Genomic DNA, 21,321 nt, shown 5'->3' with positions numbered 1-21,321 from the left:
ACAGATTGCCGGGCCCCACCCCCGGAGTTTCTGGTTCTGTAGGTCGCTGGGTGGGGAAAGGTGCGGGGTACCCGGGCAGTTTAAGAGAAATCCTTCCAACCTTAACACGCCAACTCAGTTTACAATACTCCGCGCCGCGCGCAGAACTACTAGTCCCGGCGTGCCCCGCGCGCAGCGGGCGGAGCATCGGGCACTTCCGCTCCACGCAGCGCCTCTAACCTCGCGTCTCGACGTGTCACCGGCGGCGCCGAGGCTGTGGCTGGAGAAGGAGCTGACTTGGGAAGTTCGAGGCGGCGGGCGGCGGCGACCCGGCCTGGATCTGCCCCGGCGCGGAAGTGATCGGGAGTCCGTGCGGAGCGGGAGAGGGAGGAGGCGGCCCGGCCCGCGCGGGGCACGATGTTGAACATGTGGAAGGTGCGGGAGCTGGTGGACAAAGCGTGAGTATCGGGGGGCAGTTGTGACCAAGGCCCACGCGGGGAAGGGGGGAGAGGGGTACGGGGAGCTGACCCTGCGCACCGGGCGGCCCGCGTCACGCCCCCCGGCCCGGCCAGCCTCATCATGGCGGCGGCCTGCTTTTTCCCTGGCCCTGATCCTCGTCCGGATCCGCGAGACTGGGAAGGGACTCTTCCTCGTTTCAAAACATCCTCTTAGCCCCCGTCGCTCCTACCCAGGCCCTACTTACTCTGTTCCTACCCACGTCCCCCTAGGCACAAACCCTTGGGTCAGGGAAGGGGGCGGGGTTGCCCAGAGCTGGGTCACTGCCCTGGCAGAGGACTGTCTTGGCCCCAGGCAGTACGCGTTGCCTCTTGGGCAACCGCGAAGGTTTGAGGGTGGGGGACGCAGTGCACTGGCCCTTGTGTCCCTCGGGTGTGGTGCAGAGTCCTTAAGCCTGGTCCGGATAGATCCTTTACCTTGCTGGGTTTCTTTGATTTCCTAATGAACCTGGAGTGTTGGAGTGGGTGCTAAGTGTAACAAGTGGCCATTGTGGTCAGGCTGGAGTTACCCAAGAGGAGACTCATCCTTGGCTTTTCTAAGTCCAGTGAAAGTGGATCACCAAATAACTTCTTGTATTTCTTTTTCTGTTTCCTTTTCCACTACACTTCATTTTTGGAGGGCCACTTGTTTCATTTGGTTTAATTAACAAGTCATTAAGAAATTTCCCCTAAAAAAAGAAAACAATTCAGGTTTATATCCTGTCGTTCTGCGTTTAGCTTTCCTGATGGGTAAAATGACTAATACGTAGTTGATTTCCTTTAAGACTGAAGTTATAACTTTAGTATCTTACTGCACTAGGAAAACTTAAACACTTAAGTTGATTATATCAGATATAACAGTGGTTAAGTAAGGTCTTCTAGGCAGGAAATAAAGTTGAAGAATTTAACCAGTCTCTTCCTTTGGGGTTTTAGTGAGTATGCAATAAGTGTGGAAACAGTTTATTTGTCCACAACATCCCACCTAAAATTAGGAACTGTGGATGACAAACTGTTAGGCTTTCTGACAACAGAAAAAATAATTAACTGACAACAGAAAAAATAATTAAAGTCAGATAGAACTCAGAGTTTGACCATTCTTCAAATTTTCAAGAAGGCAGTAGAGTGCCTAAGGAGCAAAGGTTTCAGGAGCTGGTTCGAGTGCTGTGATGGTGAGAATTCACCTCAGAGCATCCCGGTGAATCCCGGGCACATTTTCATAGTGTGCCCGCATGTCAGGCACACTATGAAAATGATAGATACCTCCCTACCTTGGAATGCTAGCGTGAAGGGCTAATATGTTTAATATGTTTAGATCAGTATACTTTTGATAACTACAGCGACTGTTCTGCATTGGGAGTGAGGTGAATTTTGTTGAGAGAAGCCCCATCTTTGAAAAGTGATTTGCTTTAATAATTTTCTTTTATCAGCTATTCATTTGACCATTAAGTCCCCAGACATTTATTTTGGGCTTATTTTGCTATTCATAAACTCTGTTTTTACTTTCCAAAGATAAAATATTACTTCTTTCCCAGATCCTGTTTCATTGGTTGCTTTTTTCATATATGGTATAAAGACTAAGGTACTAGCATAAAGAGTTTTTTAAAAGCCCAAATGTTTCTAAGCAGAAGAAAACCACTAAGAAATACCTGGTTATTGTAAAGGACTGTCTCTTTTCAAGAGACAGAAATCAAGGCAATATTCCTGCTGGTGGTGTTCAGTTTCATTGTTTGTCTTTATCACCTGTGTCACTAATCTAGTGCTTTAGGTTAAATTTGCCATGTAAGTAGTTATCAAGTCATCTAGTAGAAGAGCTGTTGTTGAAAAATAACTTCTACCTTTGTACTTCTCAATTTAGAATGGAGACTTGAACCAAGTTATTCAAGAGCTTGTAAGAATGTTGCCACCAAGGGCTTTTGAAAGCTTTCCTGGGTGCCTGACACATGATATTAGGACTAGAACATGAGGTTACTTTATTGATGCATACTCAGGCTTTAGTGTTCATCCTTCACTGGCAGAACAGCATGTGCATCTCACAGAACCGGTACCTGTGGCACTGTGTACAGGAGAACTGTTCGGTGCACAGTGCCGTTGGTGGAGGGGAGGTGGAGCCCTAGAATGGCTGCTCTGGTTTTCACGGGGGTAAGGCGATCGGGGAACTTGCGAATGAGGAAACAGTGAAGTGATTCAAGGCTGCTCTGAGAACTTGGTTAATACGATAGAAAGGGCATTGGTTTGGGTTTTGGGGACCTCAGTTCAGATTTTGACAGTGCCTTTTAGAGTAGCCATATGTATCATTGGAGGCAGAACCATATGAATCTCCAGACCGAGGTTTCCCTATCTGTAAAATGAGGGACTGGGCTTGAGTGTCGATTTTCAACCTTTTTCATCCTGTGGCACACCAAAAAAATGCATTTTTGCTGATCTGACCAAAAAAATAGGTAGAATTTTGATTCATTCACACTAGACGGCTATTGTGTTGGCTGTTCACATTGTTTAATGTGATAATCTAAGGGAAGAAGGTCTGTACCCCTGACTAAAATAGTCAGGTATTACATGTTCTGAAAATCACTGGGCTAGAGTAAGACTTCTTCCCACTTCACTGGCTATTTGGAGACATGAATTTCCCTCGGTAAAAAATTGGAACTAGTATTTCATAATAGCAGATCAATTTTGGAAAGTCATTACCCTTCGGAGATAGTTTTGGTTTAAAAAGGACATTTTTTAGGAGAGTGGCAATCAATAGATGTTATATTTAAGTGCTTTGTGCAGTAAAGAAGTGCCAGCCATGACTCAGGAAAACTAGGACCTTTATTTAGTGCATCTCCCTACCCAGCGAGGTTGACTTCAGAAAGAAAGATGCACTCTTACAAAATGTGCTCCTGGAGCTCCTGTTGGATCCAGCGTGGTGGCAGTTCTTAAGTATAGTGATATATGGCAAAGACTGGCTTTTGAGACCTTTAAGACATACAGAGAGTGGGAAGGTCTTTTCCACAATTGTGGCACCTCCTGGTGGTGCTAAGTAGCTGTTTGGCAGAACAATGTGGACTGAGGAGAAGGAGATAAAGCCATAGGTCAGCCGGGGCTTGCAGTGCCAGCTTCCTCCCACTTGTCCTCCAGGCACACAGAGGCTGCTGTGGCAGGAAAGGATAAGTGGCACCACTCCCACCAGCTGGGACTGGCTTGACCATCGTCATCCTGTGTCCTGCCTCCCTCGTTTGAGGCTGTAATAAAATTGGACACTCTTGCATTTAGTCACGCCATACTTGATATAAATTGAAAATCGCTGCAGTTTTGTTATGTTTTTTCCTCCCAAGTTTGGAAACAGGTGACATGGTATAGTAGTAGATCAGAACTGCTCCTTGTTCAAGCCTGGCTAATGGTAAATCTGACTCATCAGTGGCTCCTGCTCTTTCTATGGTCGTGATTCGAACAGCGCTGGCCAAGGTCCTAAAGCACCTACTGTTGGTAGTCCATTTCCCGTTCTTAAGCATAGTCTGCATTTCCCCCCGTAAGCTGATTTTCGTTGGTGTTCTGTTCAGTTTGCTTCTTAGAATGTAAAAGCAAAGACTAGCTTTCTAGTCTTCCCGTATCAACTTTTCTTTGAACCAGTTGTAAATAATTGTTATTGCTGAAACAGTAAGTTGATTATCCTTCCTTCTAGTAACTACACAGAAGTAGATTAATAAGAATTTAATTCCAAAGAAAGATGAGTTTAATTTATCTTCTGCCAGCATTTCTCATGGGTGATTTTCTGTAGCGGAAATTAATGTTTAGTACTACTGTCCAGATGCTTTTAAGAAGCACTTAACTGCTCCATTTTCCTGAACCCTTTAGTGTTAGCTTACAAGTAGTTTTTCGTGTTTACTGATACATCTGCTAAAGGTACTAGGCCTTCTTAAGTGCAGCCTACTAGTACTCCTAATTTTTACAGTGTAGCTCTACAGTTGAACCTTTTTCTATGCTCTTGTGCTATTTTCTTATGTATTTCCAGTGTTTAATGTTTCCTTTAAAAAGAGCATAGGCAGTTTAAATAACGTTTTTTAATCTTGAAGAAATTTTATTTTTTTACATATTTAGATCTAGACTCCATATCTAGTTGGAATTTATTAGTTTTTATTACGCAAAATTTCAAATACACGTATATCCAACGATGGAGGGACTATTCGTGTACACACGAGTGGCTTCAGCACTTTGGCCAGTCATGCTCCATCCGCACTTGTACATCACACTCCCGCTCCGTGTTGTTCCGAAGCAAATCCCAGACACCATACCATTTTGTCTATAAACTTACCAGTCTCTACAAGGTAGGGAGTCATTGTTTATTTAAATCATAACCATACTACCACCACAAAATCTTTTTTTAAATGATGGTTACTTAATACCAAATGTCCAGTCAGTTTTCATTTCTTAATTGCTTCATAATTCCTTTTTGATGTTTCTGGTTAGTGGGTATATCTCTTGATTCTCTCAATGTATAGGTTCAACCTCTGCTTTTCTTTCCCCTTGCAATTTATTTGTTGAAGAAACATAGTTATTTGCCTTTTCCTCAGTCTGGATTTTGCTAATTGGACCCCCATGAGGTTATTTAAATATTTATCTAACTTCTGTATTTCCTGTAAATTGATCATTGTATCTAGTCATTTTGATCAAATTGAAGTTCCAGTTTTTGAAGAGCAAAATACCTCATAGATTCAAAGTACATTTTTTGGTACTAATAATGGGTCTCATGTACAAAGTTAACTCTTTTCCGTCTCAGCTGACATTACATAACATTCTGGGAAAACATATTTAACTATTTATTTTTTGTTTTTTTAAGGTGTCACTTCATGGGAAATTTCCTTGTTTAGCCTAATTATGCATTTTTCCATCCAGGCATTTCTGGACTACTTTGCCGGCCACACACACTCTCTTACTATACACAGCCCCTGTAGATGGAATTCGTGGATCTGGGAAGTGGTTTGTGGTTCAGAGGTCAGAACTGGATTGAAATTGTAGGTTTGCTACTAAGAAACGATGATCTTGGGCATTGGAACAGTATCTCTAGATTTCCCTCTCTAGAAAATGGAGATGTTTATTTTACAGTCCTTGTGAGAATTAACTACATGTGAAACACTTAGCATAGGACTCAACATAAAATAAACTCTTGAACCACCTACCTACCATTCTCATTATTATTATATAATGTACAAAACAATTTTAATGTCTGGAAAAATCAAAGGAATGTAATATGGGAAAGAATACAGAAAATATTGTTCCCAGACTAGATTATTGAGAAGTATAAGAACTGTGTATGTAAGAATTGTCTTAATTCATGGATCATTGCTTTCCATGGGTGCTCTCTTCTTAAACCTTTCACCTGAGTAGGCGTCTTAACCCTACATGTAGGAAAACTCATGTAAATATCTCTATTGTGTGTGCCTCGTGTTGTGTTTATTAGCAGATTATGCATGCTTCTACTTTAGTATTGTAAAGCGTATTACAGAGATAACTCTTCTGAAAGACGTATTGAGGAATAAAGTCTTTGGAAAGACATATTGCTCCATCTGCTCATTGTTTTTTTCAGTTTTGGTTTATATTTTCTCAAGATTTTAAAGATACTGCTAATGTAAACATTTTAGAATATAAAAGATTTACCTTTTGAAGGAAATTGAAGTTGATAGTTTACCCTTAGAGAGAGTGAACAATATCAAGAAAAAGAACCCCCTAAAATACGGTACCAAACTCAGGGTCTTTGACGATGGTTGAGCACTGTGTACAAGGAGAGCACATTGTGGAAAGGACTTGGCGATTATGCAGCCCAGTCTCTCCAACCGACAAGAAATTCTTTTTGGCTTACCGGAGCCCTTTAGCCTGCAGATCAAATACAGGTAAAAACATAGCATATTTCCATGTTGGAACCAATTTATAGCTATTTATGACTTGGGGGTAGATTTAGCTAATGAATTATTAAATATGAGTGATTTTGTTACTGTGCAGCAATAGATAGGCATGTTTTATACTTGAGAAAAGCCTAGTTAGCCAGTTATTTTTGAATGTTTCCTCTTGGCATATGAATTTTTTTTAGTTTCTAAGTTTTTAGGAGAGTATTTAATTCTAATATAAATAATTTTTTTTATAATTTCCATATAAACTCACCGTTATGTGGTAAAGGTGTATACATGCTTTTGAAATGGTTCGCTCAAAAATTGTCATACAGGTAGCCTTACATTTTTATAGAAGTGATATGCATTGAAAAATCAGTTTCTTATTTTCCTTGCCATTTGTTCTCATGCATTAGCAAATCATTAAAGAACAATGCAAATAAACATAGTGAGTTCTTTTCTGTTTTTCTCATATTCATTTTTCAGTTGTCACCTGTTAAAGTGACTTAAAATTGTATGACTGAAACTTTTTATTTGCAATTAAACCACCATAGTTAAATAATATCCTTAGTTTGATGTATTTGGCTTATAAGTTTGGTACTGAATGGGCTTTTGAGGTAAGACTCATTTCTCATGAAGCTAAATAAAAATTTCAACTCTATAATTTGCTCTCCACACAGTAACAAGAGGGATTCTGTAAAAAATACTGTCAGATCTACTCAGAACCTTCCCAGTCTATTCTCATCTCCCTGTTTACCAGCCTCTCCATGATCTGGCTCTCCAAGGCCCCCTCCAACCTCATCTACCACTTGCATTAGATTCCGTGCCTGTGTAAAATAGCGTGTGTTCACACTCCGCACTCTTCCCCTGCGTTCTTTATGCACGGATAGTCACATGCTGCCCCTGGGAGGTAAGCTTGTAGAGGGCAGGGGCCTTGTTTTGTTGGTGCTGCGTTACTCACTCCCGGAGCAGTGCGGGACATGGAGTAAGTGCTGAGTAAATATTGTTGAATGATGATGTTAAATTTGGTAAGTTGATTTATATTACCAAGGAAGTCATTTAAGTCCAGATATTTCTAATAAAAGCTAATAGTTATTGACCATTTGCCATGTGCTAAGAACAACGGCGACAACATTATTATCTTCAATTTATTAATGAGGAATCTGGCCGCAGAAAAGTCCAAGAACTTGCTGAGAGTAACACATCTAGAAATAGACTTTAGATTTAAATCTAGATGATCTGCTTTCCGAACAAATACAGTTTTTACTAACTTTTAAAGGACGTTATTTAAGTAAAAAATTGTTGTATTTCACTATAATAAAGGTGACTTCTAGTGCATACCTTATATAAGTTAAAAATTACTTGGAAAAAAATTATGATACTGAAGTTTTGGAGACAAATTCAGGGAGAATGTTACAGTTTCTTTTTTTCCCTTTTATGTTCCCGTCATAAAAGTTTTCAGGCCTCTTGCAGTAGTCTAATAGTTGTACACCGGAAGCCCTCAGCAGAAAGGAAGCTAGTATGTTTCCGCAGGTGAAAAAGAAAATTGTGGCTGTTGTAACAAAGATAGTCATTGTAATTAATTCTTTTAAAAAAAGTGACATTAATGAGCTGTATTAAGTGCTTCAGAATGATTGGACCTCTGTAACCAGCTTTCACAACCTTAATAGGTTTCATTTAATCCTGTGATCCTTATATGGTGGTTGGTTTGCTGCGCCTGCAGTGCTGTGTCAAATTAATCTGTGATTTAAATACAACTTTCCCCAATTTTACTTAGGTTCAAGTTGGATAATTTAGGAATAATTTTCCGTAGGCCATTATCTACCTGTCCAAGTAGTATATTTTTGGCATAGATTGTAAACATTTAAATGTTTACAGTAGCTGAAAACACATTACAGACATCCTTAGTGATCTTGGCCATGCCTTGTAAGGGCCCTTCGGCGACTGTGTATTAAATACCAGCCATGAGCCCTGTAGAGCACTGGGAGATGAGAGCCAGACCTTACGGTCCCAGTGGCAGCCTGTGGTGCTGTCAGGCATGTGGAAGGCATTTGAATCTCTTGGGAATGCTGCAAGATGGTGTGGTATCTGAATTTGGGGTGAAGGGTATAAATACTGTGGAAATTTAGAGAATGGAAAGAGTTAAGACAGCAAAAGCTTCATGAAGGAGATATATCCTGGTATTTTAAAAATGTCTATTTGCTGAGAGGACGGTGAGGCCAAGTCAAGTATAGAACATGGAGCAAAGATCTGAATCAGGTCAGATGATGCAGGCTCACTGATAAGAGCCTTTGGGGCGGTAAACACAATACAACATACAGATCACGTGTTGCAGGATTGTACCCCCCAAACCTATGTAATTTTATTAACCAGTGTCACTTCAGTAAATTCAGTTAAGAAACAAAGACCCTGTTCTCAAATCCAAGGAGCAGGGTAACATCAGTGACGGCCGCCTGAGAAGCTGGTCTGTTGCAAAAGGGGGTTCCCCTTCTATACCAGTCAGTTCAGATTAAGTAATTCGAAGTGTGGGTGTTTGTCGGGTTGTATTTTGAGAGTTTGAAGGGAAATAAATTATGATGGTTTCAGAATTTTAGCAGTGAGAGTCTGGAAACCATTTTTTTTAGTGTCAGAAAAGTTGAGTCTAGTTTGGGGGATTTGTACATGCATTTGTGTAAATCTAAATTTAATCAATCACAAGTGAAAAATGGAGAAAAACTATTACTGGCTTAATTTAAACAGAATATCCACTATTTAAGTTTACGTGGAATTGGTTATACAAACTTATTACTGTTAAAGTGCAGGATTTCTCATTTTTATCATTCCGTTGGTAGGGTTTTTCAGTTATATACTTCCAGTTAAGTGTTTGATATGTGGCTATGCATCTGAATTTAATCAGGAGTGAGAAAAACCTATAATCCAGCTGTATAAGATCAAGTATTTGTGTTTACAGAGATCTGATAGTCTCAGTCCAAGACTTGTCATCATTTTATTATTCTCTTAGGAGGGTTTTATGCTTTTTTAAAAAAGTTTTAACTTCAGTACTTTTAGATTTTTTTTCCATGAAGGAGTCATTTAATAATGCATTTAATAAAACTACTTTAATTGGAAAATTTAAATAGGGCCATGTATTTTATTATTTTTTAATTTAATTAATTTATTTATTTTCAGAGAGGGGGAAAGGGAGGGAGAAAGAGGAAGAGAAAGATCCATGCGCCTTTCTCGCACGCCCCCAACTGGGGACCTAGCCGGCAACCCAGGCAGGAAATCAGTCTGCTGACCTTTCAGTTTGCAGGCCTGCACCCAGTCCACTGAGCCCCACCAGCCAGGGCGAGTATCAAATATTTAAAAAGATAATTTGTAGTGAGTACGTCCAAGCCGAGCAAATTTCTTTGGGTTTCAATTAAAAAAATTTTTTTTAATTGATTTGTGTGTGAGAGAGAGTCAGACAGATACTGATTTGTTGTTCCACCCATTCATGGATTTATTGGTTGATTCCTGTTTGTGCCCTGACAGGGATCAACCCTCAACCTTGGCTTATTGGGATGATGTTCTAACCAACTGAGCTACCCAGTCAGGGCTCAAGTTTATTTTTATTTTTATTTTTTAGAGGAGGGAAAAAGAGGGAGAGAAACATCAGTGTGTAGTTACCTCTCATGCGCCCCCTACTGGGGACCTGGCCTGCAACCCAGGCATGTGCCCTGACTGGGAATCTAACCAGCAACCCCTTGATTTGCAGACTGGCACATAACCACTGAGCCATGCCAGCCGGGGCTCAATTTTATTTTTAAATGAAGGGTAGGGAGGGGAAATTGGAGGGGAAAAGATATAGGTAAAGAGACTTTGTCCACTTTCGCTGTATGAAATAAGCATAAGGTTTACCCTCCTTATTTCCACGACTGTTAAGAGAACTAATGAGTTAATATATTGTGAAAATGTTTACCATTGTGTTCTCAGCAAATTCTTGTTCTTTGCTTTTGTTTTGGTTATTTAGTTTTGTCATTGTGAGATAGCTTTAAAAAGCTGTAACCCAAAATTAAAAGATATATATGAGCAAAGACTCCCTAGATTAGTTCTCGCTAGATTAGTTCTAACTGTAGTGGCTATTTTATCATACCAGTAAAAATGATGATTGGAGTCTATAATGCAGATAAAACTCTTGTGCCTTACTCATCTTTTAATACGTTGTATACTTGATCTGCTTGTCCCTTAGATATTTGATCTGCTTGTAGAGCCAGTTTAACATAGGGTGTCTCTTGACAGGAAAAACATCACACTGTGCTTTCTTTAAAAACAGTGGATTTACTAGGAAAGCAAAGAACCTGTGCCAGTGGCCTTAACAGCTGTCACCAGCAGGAAAGTTTGTTTCACAATTAAACTTACACATAAAACAGTGTGAGTTTAAAGCTGCTTTAAGTACCGAGTATGAGTGTTTTTGGTTGTTGATTAGGAATAATATTCCCATACTTTTTTTTAAAAAGTAGACCATGGGAACTTAGGCTTTTAAAATATATTAGAGATTGCGTTTTAGGCCCTGGCCAGGTGGCTTAGTTGTTGGGACCGTCATCCTGCACGCCAGAAGGTCGCAGGTTCAGTCCTGGTGAGGTCCGTTGAAAAGGCAACCAATCAGTGTTTCTCACATGGATGTTTTTCTCTCCTTCTCCCTCTCAACCCCCGCCCCCTTGCTCTCTCTGTAAAATCAATCAACATATCCTCAGTTGAGGATTAAAAAAAAAAAAAGATGAAGTCTATATTTAAAAAAAAATAAAAAGTTGCATTTAAGGAACTTACACTTGAATTGATAAAGTGTACCACAGGATATATAGTTAAATTTGTGATGACTCAAATTTGCAAAACAATTTAAATGTTTTACATTAAATATTTTATTAGAAGTTTTTCTAGCAAGTAGAAATCAGTGTCCTAGTTATGTAGAGTCATAAATATACTCAACTATTGTACTCAATAAAACATCTTGCTAGCTTTTGTTAACTTGTCATTAGATGTGATAATAGATTTATTTACAAGAAAACTTGTAACTAGAGCAATCCTAAGAGCTTCATCAAGGATGTTTTTATTATTTCAGTTGAGTAAAATGTTTAATCTTTATGATGATTTTTTTACTCATAAATAGTTAGGACTGCTTGGTATGTGAACATGGTTGAGGGGGTGGTTGCTGATATCCCAAAACAATAAGATTTGCTTAATATATCCTGTAGTCCCCCTCAATCCATGGTGTGTATGTCCAAGAACCTCAGTGGATGCCCCAAACCATGGTACCCAACATACAAAATACAGACGGGTGTCCAACCTGCAGCCCAACACAAAATCGTAAATGTGCTTAAAAACTTTTTTTTGCTCATCAGTTTTTGTTAGTGTTTGCGTATTTAATGTGTGGTCCAAGACAACTCTTCCAGCATCTCCCAGAGACACCAAAAGATTGGACACCTCTGCAAGTACAGAGTATCTTATTGTACTGTACTCAGCCTTTCTTTTTCTTGTGGTGATGACACATTGCCTCTGTGATGAGACGGAGTCAGATGAATGATGTTGGCATTGTGACGTAGCATTAGGGTTATTGTAAGGGTTACTTGAACCCAAGTACTTGGATACCCGAGACAGTCCATCAGTAACTGAGGTGGCTACTAAGTGACTAATGGGTGGGAAACTTATCAGTGTGGAAACACTGGACGAAGGGACGATTCATGTCCCATCCTGGACAGTACAAGATTTCATGACGCTACCACAGCAGCGTTAAATTTAAAATTTACGAAATGTTTGTTTCTGGGATTTTTCATTTAATGTTTTTGGACTGCGGCTAACCACAGCCAGCTGAAAATGCAGCAAGTGAAGCCGCGGATAAGGGGGCACTACTTTATTACTAATTGCTCCTTTAACTGCATCTAAAATGTAAAGTAAAATGACATTAATTATAAAAATCAGGTAAGCCTAAATTTTATAGTTGTTTTAACTCTGATAAACTTCCTTTACATTAAATGTATGCATTCTGTGTTTAAAAAGCATGATGTACACTCTGCATCTAGTAATTGCCTAATCTGACACTAAAGTAAATGTTCTCCAAATTGTAGAATCAAGACAATGACAGTTCAAAATGAAAGGGATATAAACCAACCAGTCCTTTTCATGAAGTTTGACTTCATTCTAAGTATGTTTCTTAAGCAGATTTTTTAAAAAAAATGTATTGAGGTAACTCATACAACATAAAGTTAATGGTTTTAAAGTATTGAATTCAGTTGCATTGGATGTATCTTATTAAATTTTTAAATAGTTTTATTTGAAAGTAAAGTTTTAAAAACAGTAAAGAGAATACCTGTATACCCTTTGCCTAGATTCACCAGTTTTTAAGATTTTGCCATGTTTGTCATTCTCTCTTTTCCTCCTCCACTCTTTTTGTCTGTGTACACACACACGCGCACACATTTATTTTTCTGATCATTTGGAAGTTGGTTACATACCCACTTCGCCTCAAGACTTTTGTGTGCACTTACTAAGAACAAGGACTAAGCCACAGTATTGTTACCAGATTGAGAAAATTAGCCCTGGCTGCTGTAGCTCAGTGGATTGGGTGCTGGCCTGCAAACCAAAGGGTTGCAGGTTCAATTCCCAGTCAGGGCACATGCCTGGGTTGTGGGCTGGGACCCCAGTGAGGGGTGCATGAGAGGCAACCACACATGGATGTTTCTCTTCCTCTCTCTTTCCCTCTCTTTCTCTCTAAAAATAAGTAAATGGATAAAAACCTTTTTTAAAAAGAAAGTATGTTAAACAGTGAAAAAATTACTTTTCTCTCTCTGTGGTCCATATTCTGATTTTTTCACTTGTCCCACTCCAGTACAGGGTTATGTCCAGGGTCAAACACTGTATTTAATTGTCATGATGCTTTAGCCTTTTTTACCTTTTTTATCTTTAATAACATGGGTGGTTTTGAAGGTTACAGCCCAGTTATTTTATAGAATATTCCTCAGTTTAGGTCTATCTGATGTTTCATGAGCTAGAATGTCACATTAGGTAATACTGTGTCCTTTTCAGTAGGAAAACAATGTCTGTATGTCCCTTCTTAGTCATTTTAGTTCTGATCATTAAGTCAAGGTGTTGCGTGGTTCCTGCACTGTTCACACTTGTTTTTCTCGCTGCAACTGATGAGCAATCTACGCAGAGACACGCTGAGACCTCTCCTAATCAGACTCCTCCCTAGATGTACTCTCTACTGAGGTTTCTTGCTTGAGCTCATCTTCACTGTAATGGGTACAAATGGTGATTCCCATGCCCGAACAAAGTTTGTCTAACAGGTATCTTCTCTGTAGGGCACATCACAGCCTTCTTCCGCTCAGGAACACCAGGCAGCACCTCAGCACTGGGGTTGGAGCCGTATGACACAGTGCAAGCACCAGCAGAAAGCACAGGGCAAAACACGGCCCCAGAGAGACCCGGACAAGGACACTTGTTTCCAGTGCGAGAGCTGGAGGGAGAGGCAGGGCATCACCTCTGTGAGCCCCCTCGGCTGGGACTGTGCGTGGGGAACGCCTCAGAACTTCATTGCTCTGCATGTTCACCGGTGACCGTGAGCGCACTGAGAGTGTTCATTTGAGGACTATACATGCATTTTAGGGAGCAGGCTAGATTTGCAGATATGAAGCCCTCAAATAATGAGGATCAATTCTACTTGCTTTTTAAACATTTACACTATACTAAGGGAATTAAAATAAATTCACATACAAGTCATTGCACAAGGCAGAACATAATTCATAAGAGTTCTAAATGTAAGGTTGGATTTCGTCATGGGAATGGGAGACGGTGGTTTGGAAAGAATCGGGAGGGCTTCATGTTTGCAGTTTTGTTAAAAACTAGGTTTGCTTTAGCTGAAAGGAGAGTTGGGGATGTCAGGAGTGAACAGTTTCTAAGGTAAGAGTAAAGGCCGTGTTTAAGTTTCGGCTAGTGACACGGTTTAATTATCCCGTGAAGGAAACGAGACAGAAGCCGTGTGGGAGAAGGCTGGCCAAGGAGACTGAGGCCAGATCGTGCAGGTCCTGATGACAAGTTCAGTTCGGACTTCTTTTCCTCAGGAAAGAAGCTGTTGAAGAATTTTAGTCCTTTTGTTCAATTACTCGGTAAATGTTACTGAAATCCACTGTCACTGAGCACGTCCCATATACTGAGGATCTTGAGGTGAGTAGACCTTTTCGTCCAGAGCGGGCGACAGGCCTGTGGACAAGCATGCCTGCCGGAGGGCGCTGGTGTTAGTTAGTTCTAGTTCACCGCAGCAGCAGGCACAGGGCACTACAAAGAGCATACAGGCAGGGCCCCAGCCTGTTTGGTAGTTACAGGAAGGTTTCTCGGAGGAATGGGCGGGCAGAGGACTTAGAGGGTGCACGGGCCTGGAGGTGCCCATGACAGTGATGGAACTGAAGAAATCGATTGGTATCTCAGGTGCAGGCCCTCTTTTGTCATGTTAAGGAATTTGGACTTCATCTTGAAGGTAACCAGGAAGCCTTTGCTAGATTTAAAGTGGAGAGCTCGGTTAGATAGGATCTGTATTTCAGCAGGAGTTTATTTTGGCTGTACCTTGGTGTGAGAGAGAGAAGCAGGGGCAGTGGTTAAGTTACAAGGTCATCGGCAACAATCCAGGTGTGAAACGGTGGTGTCCCGGGACTAAAGTGGCAGTGTGGGTAGGATGAAGTGGTTGGACATATCTGAGACCTGCCTAAGAAACCAGGTTGAAAAGGCCGGGGAATGGGCTGGGTACTGGATAGGAGAGCGGGGAGAAGTGACCAATACTGATGTTCAGGGCATGACTCTGAATGGTACTGTCCACTGACACATGAAGAGGGAGGTGTCTGGGGGAAGGTGGTGATGAACTTGTGGTGGACTAACACGGCTGATCCTAAATATTAAGAGAATGGGTCTTGGGGGATGAAGAAAAGAATACCCCTGCAGTGGAGAGATTGTTAAATGGCTTTTGTAGGAGCCTAGGCTAGAGGTGAGTGAGTGCCTGTATTTTTAACGTAGAATGAGCAGGTCTTGGAAATGAGTGGGAAGTGGGCACTGGGAGCAAAGGCTGCCACAGACGGCTCCGGACAGGCCAGCCAATGCCTGCCTTGAGTGCCTTGTCCTGTGCCCCGAGATCGTTCTCAGGATGGGAAATCGTGAAGCTGCTTTCATGTTGCTGCTCCTCAAATACATAGAAACTAATATTTCATTGTTAAAAACCATGCATAATTTCTAAGAATAAGCATTTTCTTCGCTCTTGGCACTTGACAAAGCTCATTTCTTTTTGAGTATCTCATAACACATACTTAATTGATCCCTGTGTACAGTGTCACCTCTGTATGAGGGGCCCGGAAAAGCAGCGGCAGTCAGGGCCAAGGGGAGAGGCCCCTCATCTCCTCCTGCGCGCTGAGCCCTGTCTCTCCCTTCAGCTTTGTATTATAGAATACCATATGATAAGTAGAATATGCAGGGCAAAAAGAAACAGGTTTAGTAACAGGTTTATTAAATTAGGGCTAAGAAATCAAAACTTAAAGCTAAAAATAAAGTGAGAACTTTGAAGGGATTGGAATGAAGTTTAAAAGTCTTTTAAACCCAGTGGAAAAAAGGATACAAAAAGAGTAAAACAATTGAGACTTTAAATAGAAAGCTAAGATCAACAGTAAAGAATCACAGTTTTTAAAATATGATAAATGAGATGTAAAGGAAGATAAAAAGCTGAAAGCCAGCCAACAGATAAGAGTTTAAAGACATAAAAATAAAGGATTAAAGGGAAAATCTATTTAGGAAGAGCTGTTTACTAGGAAAGAAAGGAAGGGGTAGGGGAGAGAGGAAAGAAAAGAGAAAAGAAAGCATGCAGGGTGGGATAAAAGTAGGTTTACCGTTGTATTATTTATTAATTACTATATTATTCCCTATACGAACACCTGTAAACCCCACCCTGTATTCTAAAAACAAAATGATAAGACAAAAGATATAAACTGACCCTTTTTAAAGTTTGGTGGGGAAAGGGCAATTTACCAAAGTGGGTTACTTGGGACACTCCGAAAAAGCTTCAAGGAAAAGCTATGTCGTCCCTGACCTTTAGAGGTGTTTGACACTGTCTCCTGTTGGAGCCGCGGCGGGCACATTAGGGTAGTGGGGCCTCTGAGAAGCCTTGGCAGTCGTGAAGTTGCCTTTGTTTTTCCAGAACACTTCCCAGATCTCACCACGGGATCCTTCTCTCACATAACACCTACTAATATCTCCCAGAGTGTTTTTCACAAAACACTAGAGTACTGTTTTAGAAGAAAATAAAAATGAAAATCTTAAAACTTACAGCGATGCATGGTTTTAAAAAAAACAGCTGGAAATAGAAAATAGTGTTGGCTCGGGGCTGGCATTCCTAGGGAATAGTGCCAGGGGGCAGGGAGCAACTTGACACTCAGCCCCGGCCCCTCCGAACTGTCTTTTCAGAAAGCTTTTATCTGTGCAGACAGGGCCCTGACAGAATACACAGGCTGCCGAGCCAGGGCGGAGAAGCTGATCCTCAGCAGAATGAAATCAGCCCAGCTATGGGGTGTTTCCCAGCAAGTCAAGAGTAGTTTCATAATCAAGTGCTGTTTTTGTTTTTGTTTTTTTTTCTTTTTAAAAAATCCGTTTTTTCCTTGCTTACATACAATTTAAAACAAAGGTGTCCCCCACACTGTTTTCCTGGGTTTCATTCCTCCTAGGCTTTGGCCGTGTGCACGTGTGTTTTTCTGTAGTCCATAGTGGTTAGCATTCACACAGTTGTGCGTTGTGAGAGCTCTTTCTCTGTGACCATGAAAGGAAGAGAGTTTCCTGGTGGCGGCTGCCTCTGCAGGGTCTCCCGCTGCAATGTCCCAGGCACCATTCCTGCCACACTTTGGAAGCAGCTGTCCATCTGCTTCCGTGAACGACGCAACAAGGCCTCTCTTTTGTGGCCATAAAACACTCCCTCCCCTCTCCCAATCTTATTGCCACCAGCATGCCTCTCTGCGAAATAACTCCTTAGCATCATGGGACCAGCTTTATGTCAGACAGCTTCTTTGTAAGCCTGTCACCCGCTGCAGCAGTACCTGTGCTAGAGGGGAGTGGGAGGACTTCCATGTAAACCATCAAGACCCATGGACACGCAGACATTTGCTGGTATAAAGACTCGTGTTCTTGCAGATGTAACGGCACAGAAACTGGGTATCATGGCCCTTCTAAAACTTTCTTTTCAGCCAAACACCTCATGGAGTGAGTAATGTAGACCTTAGTTTTGGCATTTTGAAAGCTCATAAATCTGCTCCTTTGTATATTCCTATGCTGTAAACATAAAATTCAGGCTAGATAATTTCCCTTATTATTATAATGACTTCAGTCTTTGTTTTTGGCTTAATTTGTTTGCTTTGGTATGTGCAGCCCCAGTAGTTGAGTTAGTTCAGTGAGTTCAAAAAAAGCTAGAGACTAATACGAGATTACCACTAAAACAGAAATTGTTATTTAATGTAAAATGAAATCCTAGGTCACATTGGGTGATGTGCTAAGACTAAGGAGAGTTAACTTCAAAATACAAACTCTAGTAAGCATAAAATAGCAAATGTCCTGTGCTGGGGCTTGTATTAATAGATGCTTGTCCTGTCTTTTAATGATACTCATTCCCAGCTCTTTGGCCATTTCTTAGCAACAAGTCATGTCTGCCTTACTGTATAGTTATGTCTTCAAAATCCTCATTTCGGGTTCTGCCCTGTGGGTCAGATGGGATGCCAGTCAGTGTAACTGTTAAGTTCTGCAACAGTGAATGACGTGGGTAAATCATAAGCATTATGTCAGTCTATTCTAAGGACCATATAGAGAATATCTTAAGACTAAAAATAATAACTAGTGGCAGAAAAATAACCGTGAGCGCTAAATGCTTTACACAAATCATTTCATTTAATCTCTGTAGTCATACATAGGAACTACCTTCTAGAAGAAAAAGCTGAGAGCAGTTGATTTGTCCAGGGATCAGAGACAAGATTTGGCCCCTGTTAATTTCTTAATTAGTGGTCAATAATATGTATATTAATGTGCTTTTTTACAAAATTAGCCATAAAAGATGAAACAGATTATGAAAATAGGTAAATGTACAGTATTTTCGTCTAGTGTGGCCTTGGGCTTTGGGCAGGTCCTGGAGTCCAGGCCCCTTTTAACTTCTGTGCACGGGCTGCTGTTGAGTGGGCTTTGTCCAGTCTGCGTTGCTAAAATGGGCTTTGGACTCGTGAGGAAAGGGAAGTGGTAGTACAGTTTCTTCTTCCCACACGTCATAATTTAGTTGTGGACATAAGGATGTTTTTCTTGGCTTATCTCATTCATATAGTTTTCCTTGCACATCTGTTACATAAATTACAAAGCTATTTCCTTGAAAAGTTGCCAGTTTAAGTCACACTTAATAGTGATCAAGAGGTCCATTGGTACCTTTTGGAAAAAAATGGAATGACAGACTTTGACGGACAGAAATCCAACTACCATTCTGGTTTAAGTTTTTTTTGTTTTGAATCAATTCCTATATTTTTTTTAGGCATTGAAATAAGATTACGTGGTTTCTGGTGTTTCTAAAAAAAAAACTTTATGTTGGACTAGAAACATTTCATGATCTTATATATAAAATGGGGTATTTAAGTCACTGCTTCTATGTTTTTATCTTTTCAATGATCAACTTATATGTTCCAGTCTAGTACATAGTTTGGCATTTGAAACTAAATTTGGAGGGTTACTTTTTTTAATGATTATTCATTTTATGTAATTCTTCCTGGCCTTGAATTTTACATAAACCATAAGGTAATGATTTTCTGGTTTTTTCTTGGGAAAGAAAATTCACAAGATTTATTCTGCTAGTTACATTTTAGGACAACACTATACTTAAATGTTGAACATACCAGTTTTTGTGAATCTCAGAAATTTTAGGTATGTCTGATTTGTGTGGGCCCATGCAAACTGATACTGAATCAGTACTAGAAATTTTCCCGGAATGGTAGGTGAACTCCCTACACCAGGGGACTGAGTTATTTCTTTAATGCACAATTTGAAATTGTGGGGATCTGGAATACTGGTTTTTAAACTTGAAATATTTAGATATCATTTGGAATTCTGATAATCTGTAATGGGTATTTTTAGAGATCAGAAGTGAAAGTATATTATAAATAGGTTAATGTTAGTTCCTGATAAAAGTTCTTAGATTAATTTTTTTTACATTACATTGCCTATGAAACCATTCTCCTTTCTGAAATACAGTAGATTCTTGATAGATTTTTCTGTTCAAAGTTGTGATTTTTTAAAACAGATCTGGAAGATTTATTAAAGAAAGAATGTATAATTTGGTTGTGTCCCAGACCTGACTTGCAGTGTGGGGACAGGTCCCCAGGCCACGCTGGTCACTGCCACCCACCTCCACCTCTGTCGTGCCCCAGCTCCGAGGCTGCGGCGGGCGGGACTTCAGCTTCTTTGTGAAAGCAACTCAAAGGAAGCCCGCCTCCAGGATGGGTAGTGAACCCGGCAGAGCCTAAGGAAATCATGAATCATGGACAGAAAATAGGAACTTATACATGTATTTAGAGAGGAGCACCAGGTGTGGTGGTACCTTGAATTAATGGCACCAGCATATCTATACAAAGTCAGTAAAAAATTTCTGAAACATGTTCTGCCATGCAGAAGTTCCTTATCTGAAAAATAAAATGTGGTGAATCTAAATATTGGCTACCCTGAGCTGCATAAGTATAGTACACACAGGATACTTTAACTCTTGATCGAACCTGGGTGATTGGAGTTTGTGCAAATGTTTCCATTTTCATAATTTTGAAGATACACAGAAGTGTTTAGCTAATTTTTCAAGAATGTTAAGGGTTTACTCTTACAGCTTCTTCTGCCTGCAGAGTTGTGTCCAGTGTTTAATTTGCTCCCTGCCCAACACCCCCAAAATCCTGAATAATAAGTACTTTTATAGAAAACAGTTTTATAGAATTTATCTTTATACTTTATCTGTAAGTAGCTCAAGTGCAGTCTAAAATTTTGAATTAAGATTACAGGAATATTTGGCCATATCAGTCGACAGTGCTCAGCAATAGGAAAACACCAATAATGATTAAAATTCCGTAGTTCAGTTCTGCACCCCCATGATGCCACTGGACTGAACTGTTACTGAAGTTGAAGGCCAGCATTGGTGTGATAGATCAGAGAATTCGGTAGCAGAGTCATGTGAGAATGGCTTTTGGCCTTCATTTTCTTACAGCTTAAAGCAGGTGGGTATTTCAAAAACAGTTGACAACAGTTAGGAGTAGTTCTCTATTGTCTCACGTCATACTGGGAGGGAACAACTGAAGTGGTGTTTTGAACAAGAACAGATTTTCTGTGGTTTTAATGACACACATGCAGGCTTCTGGAGTTTTGAATTAGGCCGTTTTTCTTGATCTCTAAAAAGGACTATGGGCCTCCCATGCTCCCTCAACAAAACCTGGTAGTAGACTGCTTTGCTCTTTATTTTATTTACTGATTGATTTTGACTGGTAGATAAAGGTTGAGGTATGATATTTCAGAGCCAATTCTTGATAGTCATTTTAAAAAGCAAAAGTTTCATGTTTTAACATTTAGCATTTTACGGTTCCCTTTTGAAAAGTAAAGAGGAAAACAGAAGGTGCATTATCCTTTGTAAGTAAGTGAAGTCATAAATAACGCACATGCGCATCCCACATACTTAAATAATTAGATTGAAATAGGGTACGTGGTTTTTGAGTAATAACGTTACTCTTTTCTGAAATTGTGTTACTGTAGAAGAATGGATAAGACAGCCTCAGACTTTAGATATGTTTAATTTCAGTTTTCCCTATTCAAACTTTTGATTTCTTTACTCTGCTTTTAAGAGGGGGACATTCGTTTCCTCCTTTTCAGTTGAATAGTTTGTATTTAATATTTACTAAAACCAAAGAAAATGCAATTTCCATGACAGGGAACATGCAAGTATTTTATTTATT

The 21,321-nt window shown here is 40.2% G+C and overlaps 1 protein-coding gene across 3 annotated transcripts in view; it reads left to right on the top strand.

Moving 5' to 3' along the window:
* The first annotated feature begins 208 nt into the window (after window positions 1-208).
* CLINT1 (clathrin interactor 1) overlaps window positions 209-21,321 on the top strand; it is a 57,102-nt gene continuing 35,989 nt past the window's right edge. Inside the window, exon 1 of one of the 3 annotated variants that reach the window (XM_028527134.2) lies at window positions 209-437. In XM_028527134.2, coding sequence (XP_028382935.1) covers window positions 397-437 — 41 coding nt within the window. In that variant the 5' untranslated portion in view covers window positions 209-396. Of the gene's footprint in view, window positions 438-20,853; window positions 20,867-21,321 lie in introns of those variants that run through there. The other 2 variants (XM_028527135.2, XM_036014292.1) reach the window with 2 other exon arrangements.

The sequence above is a fragment of the Phyllostomus discolor genome, chromosome 13 (assembly GCF_004126475.2).
Source record: "Phyllostomus discolor isolate MPI-MPIP mPhyDis1 chromosome 13, mPhyDis1.pri.v3, whole genome shotgun sequence".
In the NCBI taxonomy this organism is placed as follows: domain Eukaryota; kingdom Metazoa; phylum Chordata; class Mammalia; order Chiroptera; family Phyllostomidae; genus Phyllostomus; species Phyllostomus discolor.
The sequence above is the reverse complement of the archived record's forward strand: the minus strand, read 5'-3'. Positions and strand labels throughout refer to the sequence as shown.